A 19877-nucleotide genomic window follows, 5' to 3' on the forward strand; every position below is an offset into this window, starting at 1 on the left:
AGGAGGGTTCTGTACAGCAGCCTTCTTTCACAGATGGACAGACTCAGGCAGATGGGCCCCTCCCCTCCCCGGAGCCCTCCCTGAGCCCCTCCTCCAGCCCCAGACACACTCTTACCCGGCAGTACTCATCGATAGGCTTCAGCCTCTTCACAGCTACGTCCCGGATGTGGCTTCTGCGGAAGAGGATCTTGCCTGGAAGAGAGATGCTCATGAGTGGGGAATTCTGGCTAAAGCTGCCACAGGGACCCTCTCATTCCCACTCCCCTGGCTTCTCAGCATCTTAGTCCAGCACGACCTGCCACCACCCCTGTCCACAGTCGAGGAAACAAGAGAGGAGCGGTCACCTTTCCTGGAGGGCAGGAGGCGCCCTAGACTGAGAGTCCAGGACCTCTCTGGCAGGTGAGGAGCCCTGGAGGCTGCCATCTTGGGATTCAATGAGCGACTTGGCCAGGCCACCTCGCCTGGATCTAATGGCAGGATCAATGAATGCCCGGTGTGGGTGCGGCTCTCCAGTGACCTTGCAAATCAACACAAAGTAGAGCCCAGCCCACATGTTACGCTTTGTTTTCAGGCCCATCCCTCCTTGAGAAATCAGCATTCGTTCCTGCCAGCTGGGCAGGAATTCCTATTCTTAGCCTAGGTGGGTGGCTCCTTCTAGGGCGGGCACAAGGCAATACCAAGGGAAGCACGGCTGTCCCAGTCTGAGTGTTTCCTGGTCTCTGTGCACACACAGCCTCCAGCCATATGGGCTGCTGCCTGCTGGACTGCGACACCCCTCTACAGGTACGGGCAAAGCTGATAGGAAATGCCAGCCCCTCAGCCCTTCCCAGCTGGCTCTCCCAAGCTAGCCACATTCAATCACGACAAATGCGTCAAGGCATAGTCCTTTTCTAGTCTGTGGAATTTAGAATCTGAACCCAGACACATCCCCAGAAACAAGGATTTGACTGGCATTTGTTTATTTTTGAGGTGATCCCAAGAAATATTAGGGGAGTGGGACGGTAAGGGCAGGAAGGGGAAGCAAGTGTTATCAGCCCAGTTAGTCATGGTGGGCAATTGGAGCTCAATTCTGCTGGGGAGCTCCAGGAGACAATAGAGAATGTACCCGGCACGCGGAGGCTGGGGATCTACCCACCAGCTCCCTGTCTGTCACTGAGGGCTGTCTCCGAGGGCGTTAACTCCAGCACGTCTTCTGCCTGAGTGTGCCCCCATGGCTAGACAAAGTCCCTAGAGAGCCCAAGTGGCTCCGGTGAGCAGCCATTGGCAGCCAGACGGGAACAGACAGGGAACCCGGGGCTATGAAAACCATAGCTGCAGCCATCCCTGACTTCCCTGCCACCACGAGCATTGGTCGCCAGCCCTGCTGAAGTCAGACAGTGGAACGTGTGAGCGTGTCCCCTGGCATGTGACTTGCTTCCTGCGGGTCTCTCTCATCTCTCCGCAATGGCTCTGCAGCTCACCCCTCCTGTCTCCCCCGCACTCCGTGGAGCACTAGGATTAGCATTCAGCAGACGCTCAATGAGTGCTCGCTGGGTCACTCTTGTTCCTCTCCTGGACTCTGGCTCAAGTTCTCCTTCCTCTGAAGGAGAGAAGCCAGAGAGCGGGCCATCTCCCTGTCAGATGGACAACACTGTGCAGACAGACGACGTCATCAAGATGAAGCGGCTCTGCTTTGCGTTCCTCTTGAAAGGAGATAAAACGTGATTTATCCAGACACTGGAGACGCCGCTGCTCCTTGGGGGAGGATGCTACAGATTCGGGATTCCTTTGCCTCTTTGCCTCCTACCCTTTTTTGGTTGGCTGTCACTTGATTGCTCGCATGCCACAGGCTACATGTGTGGGGCCAGGGGGATGCTGTGTAAAAGTGAAAACACAAGGAGACCTGTGCTCAGGACTGCCAAGACGACGGACGGTCCTGGGGCTGGAATGCTGGGCCTTTCGACCTCAGGCGGTTGTCTGTCAGGAGCTGAGGGCGGCTCAGTGACACCGGTGGTCCAGCCGTGCCAGCAGGGCCCTGAAGGACCATCTGAGATACAGAGGAAATCTGGAGAGAACCACAGGAGGGCGGGGGCGGGGCCCACACACCTGCACGGAGCAGGGCCGCAGCCTCCAAAAATGGCACTCCCGTCCTTTCTCATCCTGTCGGGGGACAGAAAGGAAAGGACAGAGAGGGGGAGGTAAATGAGGTCCCTCTCCCAGTCCCCCACCTCGGCACTGGCCAAAGCTCTGGCTTAGATCATTCCTGACCTGGTTGCAGACGGAACTCATTGTAGAATCTAGTTAAGGAGCACTGAGGCCTGCCCGCAGGTGTAGGAGGTCCAGAGGAGGGAGGGACAGGTTGGGATGGGGAGGTAGGAGAGAGGAGCCGCCTGACTCCTCCCCACGCTGGCCCCGGGCACAGGACCCCGCCAGGCCCCTCGAGCTGCACTCTGAGTGAGGCCACCGGGCCACTGAGCCTGGGGCTGCCGAGTCCTCCCCACCAGGCTCCTGGATCTGCTGCTCACTTGCAGGGTCAGAGGAGAATGTCTGCACAAGCCGATTCCCAGCGGAGTTTTTGGAAGCCCAATGGGGCTCCCCTCTTTCCCGCTGAAATCCCGACAGGACCAGCGTTTTCTTTTCCCAGGGCTTTGGCAACCGTCGCCAGTAGGGGAGAGAGGGAGGGAGGGCCTGGAAGGGATACTCCGGTCTTGACTTCTCTGTTAGGAATCCAAACCGCACTCCGAGCGCCAAACCGGTGACCATATAAAAGGGGGAGAGAAAAGGGAGGAGGAGGAAAATCCCCATTAAGGAAGCCGAGACCACAGGGCATTAAAGGCCTCTTGTAAATGTAATGCAGCCTGTTGACGGGGAGGCTCAGCTTCTGCCAGAGCCTTGGAAGCCATACAGATGCCGCCCCAGGAACCTGATGAGCATTGCGAGGAAGATTGCACGGGGCATGAAACAGACCTAACTCATCAGATTAACTCAGCGCTGAAAGCGGAGAAGCAGCTGTGCAGCTGGCGGCGTCCAAGCAGTAACTGGAGGTCCCTCTTCCTGCCACTCTGGGCTGGGAAGAGGTAAGACCAGCGAAGGAGTGGGGGCGTCTGGTGCGAGTCCTGGGTTCAAGTGCCACCCAAGCCACAGGCTGACTGTGTGACCCTGAAACAGGTCCCTTCTCCAAAGAGACTTCGGTGTGCTCATCTGGGGCCTGGGATCTATGGATGCTCCCTCCGGAAGCCTAAGATTGATTTATAATGGGGACTTTAGTGGGCAGAGGAGGAGGGAGGGCAGGGTTAATGGTAGCTAAGTGCTCAGCACACACAAGGTGCACACTAAAAGCTTTTCACTAAATTCCCTCCCTTCATCCTCGCAACAACCTGGAAGCAAGTACTTTAACCAGCCCATTTTATCCTAGGGGAGATAGCAGCTCAGAGAGGTTGAAGGACATGTCTGAAGTCACACAGCTATCAAGTGGCTGAGCTGGGGTTTCAGCCTGAGGTTTTAAAGCTTAGAGAGTGGCGGGGAGCCATGACCTTTGGGCTTGGATCATGTAAGGCCTTGACAGCCACCATGAGGACCTTAGATTTTATTCTCTATGTGAAGGAGATGAGAACAGCTAAACCCATAGACCAACCACAGCCTCCAGGGCTCTTCTTGGGAAAATAGTACGTATGGGATGGACTCCTACAAGAGCCAGGGCCTGGGGCCCTCGACAAGTAGAATCTCCAGACACAGTCCTGAAAGCAGACAGACAGTTCCACTGGCCAGGTCCCCACACCAGCCGTGAAGAGTGTGGTAGCAACCTCCATGAACTAGGACCCACTTGCACTGATTATAGAAGCCATTAGAGAGGGCTGGCCCTGGGACCTCTTCTGGTCTGAGCAGGCTGATCCATTCCTGGCAGCCTCTCCTCTTCACACTCACAGTGTCTATGCATGCACGTACGACTCCCTCTTCCCTGCCTTTTCTGCTACCTGGAATGCCATTCATTCTTGGAAGACTTCCCTCTGCCTTTCCTTCTTTCCTTCCATCCTTCCTTCCCTTGATCCACCCAGCACTGTCCTGATGGAGACCTGTCCCAAGTCAGGTGCTGTTCCAGGTGCTGGGTGCATTGCAGTGAACCAGACAGATGGGGGCCTTGATCTCAGGAGTTAACCTTCTAATTGGGAAGGGTGTGGGCATGGGAAGAAGACTGTATACATTTTCACGTCTAGTGAGCGGTTTGGTTACACTTCCATTGTCTCCTCCCACCTCGACAAAGATGATAACACAAGGTAACGTGAGGAGGGGCGCCAGGAGGGAGGGAGAATTCAGAGTGGTCAAGGAAGCTTCTCTGGGCTTCAGTGGAGATGTCGAGGAGGAGAAAGCAGCAGTGCGAAGGTCTGGAACGAGAGGGCTAGCCAGAGGGAACTGTAACAGCCAAGGCCCCGAGACAGAAAGACCTGGGCATGATGGAAGGCGGAAAAGAAAGGAGCCTGCAGCCACAGAAGAGACTTTGCTTTTATTTCAAGTGCCCTTCGGTCTGCCAATCAACCCTCAAGGAACTGTCCTTAAGGCACAGTTCCACACTGCCTCCCCCATGAAGCCTTCCTTGAATGCTTGTCTCGCCCTTCCTTGCCAATCTCCAGGGCCCTCTGGCAGTCACCCCACTCTGGCCCTCTCTCCCCTGATGTCCTGCAGAATTTGTCATAGAACCACCCTCTTCTTTCCCAGGGAGTCCTCTGATTTATAGCAACAGGGTCAGCAGCCCCCTGGGCTCAAGGAGAGCCAGCTCCTCCCAGCCACCCTGGCCCCCAAGGAGACAGATGCTCACAACCGCTCCCCTCAATGCAGCCCAGAGAGCCCGGACTGTCAAGGGAGACTTGCTGAAGGAACCGGGAGAGCACAGGAGGGCCTGGAGCCCACACGCTGTGCTGTGCAGAGGCTCGTGCCCCAAGGATAGCCCTCCTGCCCTTCTAACTGGGCCTGAGAACAGAAAGGAAGGTGGGATGCAGTTGTCACCTAAGGCTGCTGGCACAAATGACCACAAACCCGGTGGCTTAAAATAACAGGAATCTGGCAGACCATGGTGGCTCATGCCTATAATCCCAGCTATTTGGGAGGCTGAGGATGGAGGATCGCTTGAGCTCAGGAGTTTAAGACCAGACTAAGCAACACAGTCTCTACAAAATGCTAAAAAAAATATCAGCTGGGCATGGTGGTGCACGCCTGTGATGCCAGCTACTCAGGAGGCTGAAGTGGGAGGATTGCTTGAGCCTGGGAGGTTGAGGCGGCAATGAGTCGTGATCGTGCCACTGTACTCCCGCCTGGGTGAAAGAGTGAGACTGTCTCAAAACAAACAAACAACAACCCAGGAATGTATTCACTGCTGGTTCTGGAGGTCAGAAGTCTGAAATCACGGTGCCAGCAGTGTCACGCTCCTTCTGGAGGCACCAGGGGAGAGTCCTTCTGCACCTCTTCCAGCTTCTGGGGCTGCAGGCATCTCTTGGCCCGTGGCGGCATCACTCCAGTCCCCGCCTTGGTCTCTATGTGGCCTTCCCGCCCCGGGGCTGTGTCTCACATCTCTTCTGCCTTGTCTCATAACACCTGTCATTAAGTTTAGTGTCCACCCTAAATCCAGGATGATCTCATTTTAAGATCCTTAATGACATCTGCCAAGACCCTTTCTCCAAGTAAGGCCAGATTCAGAGGTTTCAAGGGGTTAGGACTTGGACATACCTTTTTGGGAGCAGTTCAACCTACCACAGGCGGTTATGGGAGAGTCATTGGGCAGACCAGTCACCTGACCGGGCCCCCGTATCCCTAAGTGGATTGCAGTGGCCCTGAGGACAGGGGTGGGTTCTCTACCCCCTGAGTCCCTGGACATATCTGGCGTAGTGCTGGGTGACATGGATGTGGGTGCAGCCTGAAGCTCTCGGGGTGGGGGGTGGATGGGGGGTGTCTTGACTGAGCAGCTCCAGGGTCTCTGAGCCTGAGGAGAGACGAAAGCCATGGGGACCTGAAGCTGAGCGAATGGGGGGCGAGTCCTTCTCTGGCTCTGAGGGCTGATCTGACACCCAGAAGAGAAGAGATGAACAGATTTCCCAGATCAACTGGAGGAAGGAAGATGTAAGGATTCCTAGAGGGAACCTCCCTCCCCCACAAGGGTGACATGCATGCTCTGGGGTGATAAGACACAGGCAGTGCATGTGAGAGGAAGAAGAGGTTAAGTCTCCCACTCCCACAGCTCTCTGCGGTCCTGAGACCTGATCAGGTCCCTGTGCAAAGTGGGCGGGGCCAGCCAAGAACCCCATGTCCAGTTGCCCCCATCAGACGCTTTCATCCGTGCTGTTTGCTAACAGGTTGATGAAGGCAGAAGCTCTTTATTTTATTTTATTTTATTTATTTATTTATTTATTTTTCAAGATAGGGTTTCACCATGATGGCCAGGCTGGTCTTGAACTCCTGACCTCAGGTGATCCACCCACCTCGGCCTCCCAAAGTGCTAGCATTACAGGCGTGAGTCACCACGCCCGGCCTTTAAAAAAATTTTTTTATTTTTTTGACAGAAGCTCTTAAATGAAGGGCCCTGGGCAGAGGAGAACAGAGAGAATATAACCATGATTCCACTAATGGGGCTTCCTTCGCCATGAAAATCAAAACACAGATCACCGCTCCTTCAGTCTCAGTCTGTTTGATTTTGAGAGGCTGTTACCAACCCCCAACTCCGATCCAAGCTGGTCCAAGAAGAAGCAGCCTGGACTCTTTTTTTGTTTTTGAGACAGGGTCTTGTCCACCACCCAGGCTGGAGTCCACCCAGGCTATCATGGCTCACTGCAGCCTTGAACTCCTGGGCTTAAGCGATCCTCCCACCTCGGCCTTCCGAGTAGCTGGGACTGCAGGTCTGCACAACACCTGGCTACATTTTTCTAGAAATGAGGTCTTGCTATGTTGCCCAGGCTGGTCCCGAACTCCAGGCCTCAAGCGATCCACTTGCCTCAGCCTTCCAAAGTGCTGGGATTATAGGCCTGAGTCACTGCATCTGGCCCAGGCTGGGCCTTTTGATGGTTTAAAGCAAGGAGACACCAAGAGGGTATGCCCTGGGCCCTAAGAATACCCAACTCTAAAAGCAAACAAACAATCTCACAGCCTACTTCTTTGATGCCTGAGATTGCAGAATCAGAATTGGTTTCTTTAAGATTTTGGTCAAGATGCGTGAACTCCTCCCTGGAGAACCGTACAGTGAGCCTTATTAACCATTCACACCTAAGTATGAGCAGGCACTGGCTTCTCACTCAACAACAGGGTCTCGCTAGGAAAGAGAGCACAGAGCAGAGAGGCCTGGATGGAAGAGGATGTAGTGAGCAGGGGGAGAAGAATGGCGAAACAGCCTCTGCTGGCTCTTCAGGCTTCCTGAAAGCTGGCCCTGCCCTTGATGTTCAGCTGTTTCCTGACTGCGGGGCCACCCAGCCTTCACCTGGGTTAGCCCTACCTAGGCTAGGGTGGGAGCAGCTGATGGGCAGGCCCCTGCTTGTCTTTTTAAGTGCTGCCCCTGAAACTCACATGCCACCTTTGACCCTCTGCAGCCTGGGAACTGCAGGCCATCTGCTCCCCTGCTGGGCTGCCTCCAGCTTCTGGTGCAGCTGAGATGACATCCCCAGAGTCCATAGCCTTGTACCTGGCTCAGATCACACCCTGACACCTGATCCTGCTTCTTCACTTGCAACATCTGGCTTTGTCGCCATTTACTTGCTGGGGGAGGGCTGGAGTGAGGCCCAGCTGAGGCTGGAAGCAGTGGGCACATGCAGGTTCTGGAAAGACACAATCCCAATGGTGAAGGTCAGCAGCCCAGGCATGCTGACTCCATGCCCTGAGTTCTGGCTCCCATGAATCTCTTTTTAGAGCCAAGACCCTGCCTCTGGCTTGAAGTCTAGCATGGGAGGCACTGGTTAGGTTTGCCTGCCAGCTTTTAATTATTACAGTGCCCTAATTTTCCTTTGGGAAACAATCCCTCCTTCATGCTCAGTCCATGGGATTTCAGTGGGGCTGATCAGTCAGTACAGTCCAGCCATGGGCATGCGACCCAAGTTGGTCCGGTGGGACTCAGCCTGGGACTGTCACTGGAACTACCAGAAAGAGACGTGTTCTCTCTCTACAGCTGCTGCTAACTCATAAATGCCAAGCCCCAAGTTGCTAGGAAGCATCTTTATGTATCTGTTACCATCTGGGGGAAGTCTGTCGGAGAATTAGGTCAACAGAAAAGAGAGCCAAGCTGAGGGCTTAAGAGGCACAGATTTGGCCCCCTAGATCCCGCTATGCCTGAAACCATTACTCTTGGTTTTCAGTTATATGAACAAGTAAGTTTCCCCTTTTTCTTAAGCCGGAGTGAGATGGGTCTATTTCTCATCACCAGGCGAGTCGTGACTGGCACATCTGGCTCTGCCACTTACTGTTATGTGACAGGGGATGAGACACAACCTGTTCGAATCCCAGTTTCCTCAAAGTGCAAAATGGGGGGCAGTAATGCCTAAGGCAAAGGACTATTGTGAAGAGCCAACAAATGAGTCTGTAAAAGCATTTAACATGGAGCCCTGCCCATGGTAAATGGTGAACAAATTGGATCTCTTATGAGTTGACAATTCCAGTCAAGTGGGTGGGAAGGGGTGGGGTGGGCCCTGCCTGTCTCCTTGCTGGCCATGTGGAATCCAAGCACCAGAAGCATTTCCCAGGCACCCAGTCCATCCACCTGGCTTCCCACCAAGGCCAAACATGAGCTCCCCTCAGCCTGCGGCCGCCCTTCCTGATTCACCCACCCCATAAACACATCCCTGTCTCCCACACAGCTCCCATTTCTCCGGCCCAGCAGCAGAGGACGTGACACAATGGCCAGGCAGCCGATTGGCCAATTGTTCACTCCACCTGCCCCCTCGGGGCATTCTGGGGTGACTCACACAGGTGTGTCTTTCTGCTCTGGCACTCCCCACCCCTTCCCACATACCCAGGGAAACACACTTGCAAAAGCCCAGTGGGGTTCATGACAGAGCAGCCTTCACCCTCCAGCAGCCACGGCTCACCTGCAGAAAGCATCACTGCACCTCGGAGGGAAGAACGATCTCGGAGGTTCCCACACCCAGCGAGCAGAGCCAGGCTGAGGGGAACAGTATCTTTCTCTCCCTCGCCCCAGGTGGGTGAACTGGGATTGTATGGGTGTCTGCTAGTGATAAAGCATCTAGTCCCAGGCCCATGAACAGGCTGACACATCTTTGCTGAACCAAATGGAATGCAAGTATTTTCTTTTTTCTTTTTTCTTTTTTTTTTTGAGACGGAGTTTCGCTCTTGTTACCCAGGCTGGAGTGCAATGGTGCGATCTCGGCTCACCGCAAACTCCGCCTCCTGGGTTCAGGCAATTCTCCTGTCTCAGCCGGCTGAGTAGCTGGGATTACAGGCACGCACAACCATGCCCAGCTAATTTTTTGTATTTTTAGTAGAGACGGGGTTTCACCTTGTTGACCAGGATGGTCTCGATCTCTTGACCTCGTGATCCACCCGCCTCGGCCTCCCAAAGTGCTGGGATTACAGGCTTGAGCCACTGTGCCTGGCGCGGAAGTATTTTCTAGAGCACATTCTAGAGCCGTGGGACCAGAACCATTGATTTTTCATTTTTATTTATTGAGACAGGGTCTTGCTCTGTCACCCAGGCTGGAGTGCAGGAGAGTGACCTTGGCTCACTGCAACCTCCGCCTCTGGGGTTCAAGTGATTCTCCCACCTTGGCCTCCCAAGTAGCTGGGATTACAGGCATGTGCCTCCATACCAGGCTAATTTTTTTTTTTTTTTTTTTTTTTTTGTAGAAACTAGGTTTCACCATGTAGCCCAGGCTGGTCTTGAACTTCTGGGCTCAAGCGATCCCCCCAGAGTACTGCTGGGATTATAGATAGTGTACCACTGCACCTGGCCTCAGAATAACATTCTCAAACTGTAACCCTTGCTTAACCCTTTCAGTAACTGCCCAGGGTGCTGAGGATAAAATCCAAATTCCCTTCTGCAGCCCCGGATGCTGGGCAGGCTACGTCTCCGGCCTCTCTCTCCACCTGCCCATCTCCCGTCACTCCACCCACGCCACAGGCACATCCTGCTCTTCCCCACCTCAGGGCCTGCATGCTCGCTGACCATTCCTAGAGCACTGTTTCTGCTGCACTTTGCCCGGCTGTCATCTTGCACCCTCATCAGGAGGCCTTTGCTGGCCACGCAGCCTCTCTCTCCGGCCTCCATTTTTTCCCTCCCAGAATCTGCCACCATTGATAACGATCTTCTGAATCTGCCTTTACAGGGTTCCCTCAGGACAGAATGCAAGCTTCCTGTGGTCAATGAAGCCCACAAATGTATCCTCAGCGTCCAGCACAAGGACTGGCACACAGGGACCCTGACAACGACTTGCTGAACGGTGAGTGTGAGTGTTCACACCGGCTTGCTCTAGGCTGTCTCTCATTTAAACACCCCCAGACCCATGGAGGACTAGCAAATACAGCTCATTCCACATGTTAGGGACAGCAGCTTCAGCCAGGGCTGGGGAAGAGGGGTGGACTCGCCCTCCAGGACCCAGACAGAGCGGGGCCAGAGTGTGGTTAGCTCAGAAGCCTGCACTGGGGCCAAGCTGTCCCTCCTCTATGTGGGTGTGGGTGTGGCGGGCGTGGTGGGCAGTGGCTCTGCATGCTCCCTGTGGGAGCCGGGAATAAAGGGCCCCATTCAGCCTGTGCAGCCTCGGCTCCTCCCTCCAGGGGAGGCTGCCCTCAGGAAAGACGGTGGGACGCTGGGCAGAGCTTCCCGACAGCCTCTTCCTGTGGCATGGCCCACAGTGTGGGGGCTGGGCGATGGGCACAAGGCCTCTGGGGCTCAGAGAGACGCCGCACAAAGGCCCAGCCAGGTGAGGAGGCTGTGGGCAGGATGGAAGTCTTGGGTGGCAGCGATGATGCTGAAAGATGCTCGCTCGCTTCTGAGAAAGAGGAAAAGCTGTAGGAAGCAGAGGCCCGTCGGCAAAGGGCCCAAAACCACAGGCCTGGCCAGGCCAGCCGCAGGGAGTTTGCCTGGCTCTCTTGCGATGGACACTGTCCACCAAAGGCTGCTTTCATTGTATTTGTTTATTTATTATTTTTGTAGAGATGTGGTCTCACTATGTTGCCTAGGTTGGTCTTGAACTCCTGGGCTCAAGCAACCCACTCACATTGGCCTCCCAAAGTTCAGAGATTACAGGCGTGAGCCACTGCGCCTGGCCCAAAGTCTGCTTTTCTTTTCTTTTGAGATGGAGTCTCACTCTGTCACCCATGCTGGAGTGCAGCAGCATGATCTTGGCTCACTGCAATGTCTGCCTCCTGGGTCAAGCAATTCTCCTGCCTCAGCCTCCCAAGTAGCTGGGACTACAGGCATGCTCCACCACACCCAGCTAATTTTTGTATTTGTTAGTAGAAATGGGGCTTCACCACATTGGACAGGCTGGTCTTGAACTCCTGACCTAGTGATCTGCCCGCCTCAGCCTCCCAAAGTGCCGGGATTACAAGCATGAGCCACCGCGCCCGGCCAAGTCTGCTTTTCTTGAGCTTTTGGTTCTGTTGGCAACGCTAAGCCCAGACAGTCCACTCTCTTCATCAACCTCCCAGCAGCATTTTCTGTGGTTCCACCCTCTCCCGCAAGGATGGTGACAGTCACATAAGAGGACGTGACATTCATTGAGCACTTGGTATGTGCTAAGCCCCGTGCCACGTACCTGGTATTTATTATGATAGTTGAGCCTCTTAACAACCTCTGAGCTACATACAGGGTGCTGTTGTTATTCTCACTTTACAGATGGGTAAACTGAAGGTAAGAGAAGCTGAGTGGCCTACCCAAGGCTGCACAGTGAGTCAGTGGCGGAGCTGGGATTGGATGTGCCAGGGTCTCTTTCTTCAGGCCGACTGAACGTGCCTAAGCTCTTCATGATTCTGCTGTCTTCCTTCCTTTTCCCGAACCCCAGGCTGTGCATCCTGTGGTCAGCTTTCCCGACGGGGTGCATCTCAACTCTACCCCATCCCTGAAAGAAGGGCCCACACACAGCACTCATTTGCTCCCTCCCAAATGCTGGCACCACGCTGGGGCTGGGGTGTGATGGTGACGGTCCCTGCCCTCACAGAGGACACCGTGTGGGCACTGCGCTGTGATGTGTTGGCCTTGATGGGCACACACAGGAGGGAGACATGCCTGAGGAAGTGGTGAGAGTGAGCCAGGCAAAGGCGAGCGGGCGGAGTGTTCCAGGTAGAGGGAGAAGCCTGAGCAGAGGCCCAGAGACTGAAGGGACAGGCACACCCGAGAAGCCGAAGGGAATCCAGTGGGGTATGTGCGTCAGGATGCACGCTGGGAGGCCCTGCGGTGGGGGTTATGAAGGATGCCAAAGAGACTGAATGGCCACACAGAGCAGGCTGAAGCGACTATAGTTGCATGTGCAGAAACATCTGAGTTCTTGGACCTCCAGGGCCGAGGACCAGAATGTTCACACTGAGAAGACACCCACACCTTCACACTTGCCCCAAGCCCTTCTTCCCGAAGTCTTTTTTTTTTTTTTTTTTTTTTTTGAGACAGAGTCTTGCTCTGTCACCCAGGCTGGAGTGCAGTGGAACGATCTCGGTTCCCTGTAACCTCCACCTACTGGGTTCAAGCAATTGTCCTGCCTCTGCCTCCCAAGTAGCTGAGACTACAGGCGCGTGCCACCATGCCTGGCAAATTTTTGTATTTTTAGTAGAGATGGAATTTTACCATGTTGGCCTGGCTGGTCTCGAACTTCTGACCTCAGGTGATCCGCCCGCCTCAGCCTCCCAAAGTGCTGGGATTACAGGCGTGAGCCACCGCGCCCGGCCTTCCTCAAGTCTTAACCCTACAGGTCAGGAGCTCGGGGAGCAGCCTGGGGCTGGTCACTGGCTGGGCACATACAATGTGAACTCCCACCGCAGTCCACGTGGATCACAGGTGAAGACCCGGTGACACCAGAGGCCACCTTGTTCAGCCCCCTCACTTTCTGAAGTCAAATCTAAGCTCCGAGAGGGTCATGCTCTGCCCACCTTGTCTTAGTAACTCAGTGGCCAGGCTGAATTCTAAGGGCACTTGAGCTGGCAGCCTGGTTCTGGCTTAAAGACACAGGCTGTAAGCTTCTGGGCTTCTGTGCTTACCGGCTGCATTTGCTAGGGTCTCCAATGTGGCTGTCTTTCCTGCCTCCAGTCTCTACAAATCCTAACCCAACAGCAAGAGCTGCCATCCACTAACAGTGTTTCATAGAGCTGAGGACTCAAAGGAGCCTGTGGAAGTCAGCCTCCAAGATGGCCCTGGGGACTCTTGCCTGGTGGTCCCCTCCCACACTAACCAGGGCTGACCTGTGGAGGCAATGGGATATTGTGGGATAATCGTATGACTTACAAGGCAGATGATAGCAAGGTTGTAACTGCCTTCCTCATCTCTTTCTCGGATGCTCATGCTGAGGGAAGCCAGCTTCCACGTTGTAAGGATGCCGAAGCAGCACTGTGGACATCCACGTGGCAAGGAGCTGGGGCCTCTGCCAGCAGGTCTCCCAGCCAGATGAGCAAGCTATCTTGCAGGCGAGTGCCCTAACTACAGTCACGCCTTCAGCTGACATCCTGACTACAGCCTCATGAGCGATTCTGACTCAACCATCCAGTTAAGCAGTTCCTGAATTCCTGGCCCATAGAGACTATGTCAAGATAATACATTTTTATTCTTGTTGTTGTTATTGCTGTTTTGAGACAGAGTCTTGCCGTGTTGCCCAGGCTGGAGTACAGTGGTGCAATTTTGGCTCACTGTAGCCTGGACCTCCAAGCTTAAGTGATCCTCCCACCTCAGCCTCCCAAGTAGCTGGGACCACAGGTGTGTGTCACCATGCCTGGCTAATTTTTTAAAATTTCTTGTAGAGATAGGGGTCTCTATGTTGTCCAGGCTGGTCTCGAACTCCCAGGCTCAAGTGATCCTCCCACCTTGGCCTCCAAAAGTGCTAGGATTACAGGCATGAACCACCATGCCTGGCCTTTTATTGTTGCTTTAAGATGCTAATTTTGGGGATGATTTGTTACCCAGGTAACTACTACAAGGCCTAGCACTGCTCTTGGGAGGTCAGGGTCCCTGCGTTACCTGAATCAGAGATATTTGGAGCACTGGTAATGAATGAAGTTCCTAAAATTTGCCCAGACACCCTGAATTGGAGTGGAAGGGGATGGACAGGGTGAGAGTCTGCCTTTTTTTAAGAGCCCCCTGAGCGATTCTCACATACCTTTGAGGCTGAGAATTACCAAGAGAATCCAACACCTTCCAGACCTGAAGAGGCTCAGATAGCTGGTGGGATGGTCCCTACCCTATACATAAGCTGAGGCAGGCCTGAGCCTAGAACCTGGCACCTGACTCCTGGGGTCAACGCTCTTTCTGCCGTGTCTATTCAGGTTGCTTCGTTGAAGGACATGGGCTTTTTTTGTTGTTTGTTTCTTTTATTTATATTTAAAATCTGCATATAGCAAAATGCTGCACAACCCACCGTTTGTCTGCTTAAGAGCTTGCTTTGCTTTGCTTTTCCTGGGAAAACTTTGTCAGCACCACCCACAATGAGGACCTAACACTAAGAAGGGTAGGGCAGTGCTAGGCCACGCAGAGGGGCTGGCACTGCCAAAGAACGCTGCAGTGGGAAACAGACCTTTTCTATCACTGAGCTGTCTCAGCTCCAGGCATTTCCCCCAGACAAGCAGAATGTAGAGTATGCAAGGCAGAGAAGATGAATAAGGATAATGAGGGAGTGTACCATTAACCCTTGTCAAATTGGCATCCCAGTAGGTAAGAATAATATTCCCACTTTCACTTGCATAGAACTTTGTGGCTTAGAAAGTATTCATTCATGTTCTTACTGAATGACTGCAAGGTGGGCAGGTCAGTCATTCATGCTACACATTTATTGAGCAGCTACTACATACCAGCTACCACTGTAGGCACAGGGGATCTATAGATTTGTTTCTTTGCTTAGTAAATATTCATATAGGTCTACTATGTGCCAGACACCATTTTAAGCACTGCACAAATATTAACTGACTTATTCTTCCCAAATGCCCAACAATATAGAAAACATTATTCTTTCCATTTAATTAGGAAATTGAAGCACAGTTAAGTAACATTTCCAAGGCCAAACAGCTGGTAAGGAGCAGTATGGGGATATGAATCCAGGCTATCTGGCCCCAGGTTCCACCCTGTTAACCAAGATGAAATGAGATACGGTTCTTGCCCTTCAAAATCTCCAGCTTTTAAAATCCTCATGAGAACAGATTAAAAAAAAAACGAAAGCTCAGAGATCTCTTCTGAATTTCCCCAAGTCACATGCTGCTGGGATTAAGCACCACACCTAATTCCGGGCGGTGTTAAGGAAGGTTTAGTGAGAGATGGGTGCAAGGGAGGCAACAAATGTTGCCAACAAAGAGGACATTTCTAGGACCCAGAAAGAGAGAGGGTTTCTTCAAGCCCACCAGCAAGTTGGAAGCATCCCGAGAGACACAAAAGCAACTGAATAACCCACACTCCCTGTCCAGGCCTCCGTGATTTGTGGCTGTCTGCTGCCCAGCCAGTATTCATGCCTCCTGATATTTTGGGGCACTGTTATTTATAGACCACGTTTCTATTTATATTTTCATTGAATTCCTCCTCACCCTAGCTGATTCGCTGCCTCCCCAAACCTAGAGAAGGGAGGATAAGAACCCTTTTTCACCATGTCAGTGAGGGGCAAAGGTGAAGGTCAAAGTCGTGCCTGTGTGTGCAGTCTCTCCGCAGGAGCCCTTTGCAGGGAAACATTCCGGACAAGGGGGCTTTCTCTGCCTTCCAAAGGAAATGAGGGAGTGGACGAGGGGGTGGGAAGGGTACAAGGCTGGCCTTATACAGAGGCAGCCACATGCTGCCAGTATAGTAGGATTTGAGGCAGGCCTAGAGGACTCTAGTTCTCCTCAAATCTTTTCCCCTTTGCATGATATTCCATTATCAGGCATTTATTCCTTCGGTCTTAATAGTTGTTAGATCACAAAATGTTGAGACGATGAGAAAACCTAGACAGCATCAAGTCCAATCCTTGTATTTCACAGATGCGGGGAAACTCAGGCTCAGAGAAGGGCTGTGACTCATCCTTATGGGGGATTCTGAACTAATAAATACAAATCTATTACAACGCACAGAACAACCTAATGTTGGAGAAACTGCTGTCAGTGGCAGCGAAAGAAATGGGACAGCGAAGCAGACCTCAGGCCCAGAGTTCCTCCCTCACCAAGTTTTAGGGATGAGTAAGTAAAACCCTTGATTTTTCCTAAGGTTCTATTTGGTGCCTCAAAGGAAAACTTCTCAGCTTTAGAAGTCACATAGAAAGATAACAGTAAAGTGGGACATCTTTCTTCCTTGCTTTAGTACTTTTGAATCATGGTTTAGAAAATAGCATCTATGATGACTGTCATTACGTAGCAACTTCACAGGTTTGGGCTTCCAGAGCCAGCTTTCCAGAATGCAATTATTTCCTTCTGGACACTATGCCTGCAATTCCAGCATCTGCCACGAGGTGGATGGTAGATGTTGACAGATTAAGTGAATAATCTGTGGTAACTGAGAAAATATAATCTAGCTAAAACCTGAATGTGATACTTTATTAAAAGGAAAACATTGATCACAACCTCTAATGTGAGTGTGTGTGTGTGTGTGTGTGTGTGTGCGTGTGTGTATAAAGGAGATAAAACTTGAAACAAGGTTTAAAGATATGCAAACACCCTGGTGTAGGCAAAATACCCACCATTTTATACCAAATCTTAACTGTCAATCTCCAGACAGTACCTCTTGGGCAATCCCACTCTGTGGCAAGGACATAAAGAATACTGGTCAAAGGCCGGGTGCAGTGGCTCACGCCTGTAATCCCAACACTTTGGGAGGTTGACGCAGGCAGATCACTTGAGGTCAAAGTTTGAGACCAGCCTGGCCAACATGGTGAAACCCTTTCTCTACTAAGAGTCCAAAAAAAAAAAAAAAAAAAAAAATAGCCCGGCGTGGTGGCGGGCACCTATAATCCCAGCTACTCAGGAAGCTGAGGCAGGAGAACTGCTTGAACCCAGGAGGCAGAGGTTGCGGTGAGTCAAGACTGTGCCACTGCACTCCAGCCTGGGTGACAGAGTGAGACGCCATCTCAAAAACAAACAAACAAACAAAAGAATAAAAAATCGTTATTAAGAGCTTGGGCTTGGAAGTTTGGAAGTGGAGGGAACCAGGTTTGAACCCCAGCTCTGCCTCTTACTAGCTGAGTGGCCTTGGCTAAGTCATGCACCCATTCTAGCCTGTGAGTCTTCATGTGCAAGTAGAGTTGTCATTAAATGAGATAACATAGGCACATGAAACCCTTTGCACAGTATCTGGCAGAAGTACATGCTTAATAAATAGTACCTATAATCCTTAAGTAGACATTCTCTCTCATTTATGATAGTTTCACTTGTTAAAGTTCCAAGCCTCACACAAAGTTCCTTAGAAAGCTGTTTGCAACTTCCTCCCTAGAGCCAAGTCAACATCTCTGGACCACTGGGCTCATATCGTGAACAGCTGTTTCGCCCTCTTTCTTTCAGGAGCCAGTCTTCCTGGTAAGCAAGACCACATAGGTCTTACTTAAGCCAGCTTCACCAACTACCAACTATTAAACTGTCTGATTCATCTTTCAGATCAGAAATGAGAGGCCAAGTGTAACAAATGTGCCAATCAGAGAAGAATCACCTGGCCACCAAATTACCCGTCACTCACTCATCTCACCTACCCCGCCCCCCAGCCCCCGCCTCCTTTATTTTGAAGCTTAGGTCTGCAACGATTATTTTATAGAGAAGAGCAAAATCTGCTCCTTTCAAATTTCACTTTGCTCTTTTTCTTTTTTGAAATTAAAACAAATTTTGTTTAAAGACAGGATTGCACCCTGTCCCCCAGGATGGAGTGCAGGGGCATGATCATAGCTCGCTGTAACCTCGAACTCCTGGGCTCAAGTGATCCTCCCACCTCAGCCTCCTGAGTAGCTGGGACCACAGGAGCGTGCCACAATGCTTGGCTTCACTTTATTTTGTTGACTTAACTTTTTTCCAGAGATTCCATACAAGAGCCTGTTTTCCCTCCTAAACGTATAACGTAACTCCAGGCATAAACTTTTTTTTTTTTTTTTTTTTTTTTTTTTTTTTTTTTGAGACGGAGTTTCGCTCCTGTTACCCAGGCTGGAGCGCAATGGCGCGATCTCGGCTCACCGCAACCTCCGCCTCCTGGGTTCAGGCGATTCTCCTGCCTCAGCCTCCTGAGTAGCTGGGATTACAGGCACACGCCACCATGCCCAGCTAATTTTTTGTATTTTTAGTAGAGGCGGGGTTTCACCATGTTGACCAGGATGGTCTCGATCTCTCGACCTCGTGATCCACCCGCCTCGGCCTCCCAAAGTGCTGGGATTACAGGCTTGAGCCACCGCGCCCGGCCCCAGGCATAAACTTTACATGTTCTCATGCCACGCTGTCTTCAAAACCACAGAGAGTTCAGCCAGTCTTGCCCATCTCCAATCAAGGAACTTCTGAAATAAAAACCTTAGCGAGCTCCTTGGTCCCAAACTTCACCCCACTGAATAACAGAAACAGGTGGGCAGCTCAGGTGTGTGTAAGGCTCTCAACAACCTGGGATTGTGAGAGGTTGTCATAATTCAGAGGATTATGACAGAGGTTCAGAATTAAACTGATTAAAACTGGCCCAAAGTCACACAACTATGAAGAGGCTGAGTTGGGATTTCTTTTAATTTTTATTTTTTGAAACAGGGTCTTACTATGTTGCCCGGGCTGGTCTCAAACTCTTGGGCTTGAGCAATCCTCCTGCCTTAGCCTCCCAAGTAGCCAGGGCTACAGGTGTGAGACACTGTGCCCAGCCTGCCGAGTTGGGATTTGAACCCCAGGTTTGTCTGGCTCTAAGTCCTCCACTGTGGAAGTACAATAGTTCACCATCTCAGCCATGGAAAACAGCAGAGTTTTGGTTCAGGTAAGTAGCACCAAGTAAAAAGCCCCGGTGTGAACCCAGATCTGAAGGAGCCCAAAGCCAGGGCTCAGAACCTAGCCCCTGCTCGCTGGGAAGTTCTCCTGTCCCTGGAAGTTCTGTATGAGATTCACCCAAATGTGTCCTCACTAAGGCGAAATCTGGCTTCAAGTGTTTGGGCCTGGGGAGAAACAGAAGCCCAGCCCCTTTACTTTGCATGAGCTTCGATCTTGGTGGCTGAAGCCTGTATGGGGGTCACCAGGCCATGCTGTCCCTGACAGGTAGAGACAGGTGAGGTCACCAGCCAATTCCCACCCTCCGCATTCGCCTCCTCCCTTCCCTTCTAAAGGTACATTCAGGTGAACAAGCTCCATCTTCAAGCCTGCCAGTCCCCTGGGGCCGACTGTGGTCTGGAGGCCAGGCATCCTGGCATCCTGGGGCCTCCTCAGTAGACATCAGTCCTGGGCACTGTGGAGGTGAAGGGAGAGGAGGTATTTTCAGGGCCCAGAACGATGGGACTACTGGGTGCCAGGCAGCCCCCGGATGAATGACACATCAGTTCACACAGGCGATGCCTAGAGGCAGCTCAGTCCCTGCCAGGGAAGACCTCTGGCTTGGGGCTTTGTCCTTGAGCCTGGGTCCATTTGACCCTGAAGGGCAGTGTGGGGGATTAGGCCAGGGACACTATGGGGATTTGCCTCCAGTACCCCTCACCTCCTAAGAAGGCGTGGGGGGCCGGAGCTCCCTCTCAATGCGCCTCAGTGTTCCCCTCTACCACCGCCACGCGCTGCTGCCCCTCCCGACCCCCCAGTGAAACCTGGACCCGGAAACAAGAGTGCCCAGTGCCCAGAGG

At 52.3% G+C, this 19877-nt stretch overlaps 1 protein-coding gene and 1 long non-coding RNA gene across 7 annotated transcripts in view; one reads left to right on the forward strand and one right to left on the reverse strand.

The window, feature by feature from the left end:
• The window catches only part of SH3PXD2A (SH3 and PX domains 2A), a 267638-nt gene that overhangs the window by 138278 nt on the left and 109483 nt on the right, over window positions 1-19877 (reverse strand). For 5 of the 6 annotated variants that reach the window (XM_074382818.1, XM_010333118.3, XM_074382817.1 and 2 more), the window contains one exon: window positions 116-192. In XM_074382818.1, the coding sequence (XP_074238919.1) occupies window positions 116-192 (77 nt within the window). Of the gene's footprint in view, window positions 1-115; window positions 193-344; window positions 1209-19877 lie in introns of those variants that run through there. The other variant, XM_074382819.1, reaches the window with a different exon arrangement.
• LOC141580645 (uncharacterized) lies at window positions 8974-13724 on the forward strand. The gene is made up of 2 exons (XR_012512932.1): window positions 8974-9142; window positions 10287-13724. It is a non-coding gene; the product is annotated as an uncharacterized LOC141580645 (long non-coding RNA).

The sequence above is a fragment of the Saimiri boliviensis genome, chromosome 12 (assembly GCF_048565385.1).
Source record: "Saimiri boliviensis isolate mSaiBol1 chromosome 12, mSaiBol1.pri, whole genome shotgun sequence".
Lineage (NCBI taxonomy): Eukaryota > Metazoa > Chordata > Mammalia > Primates > Cebidae > Saimiri > Saimiri boliviensis.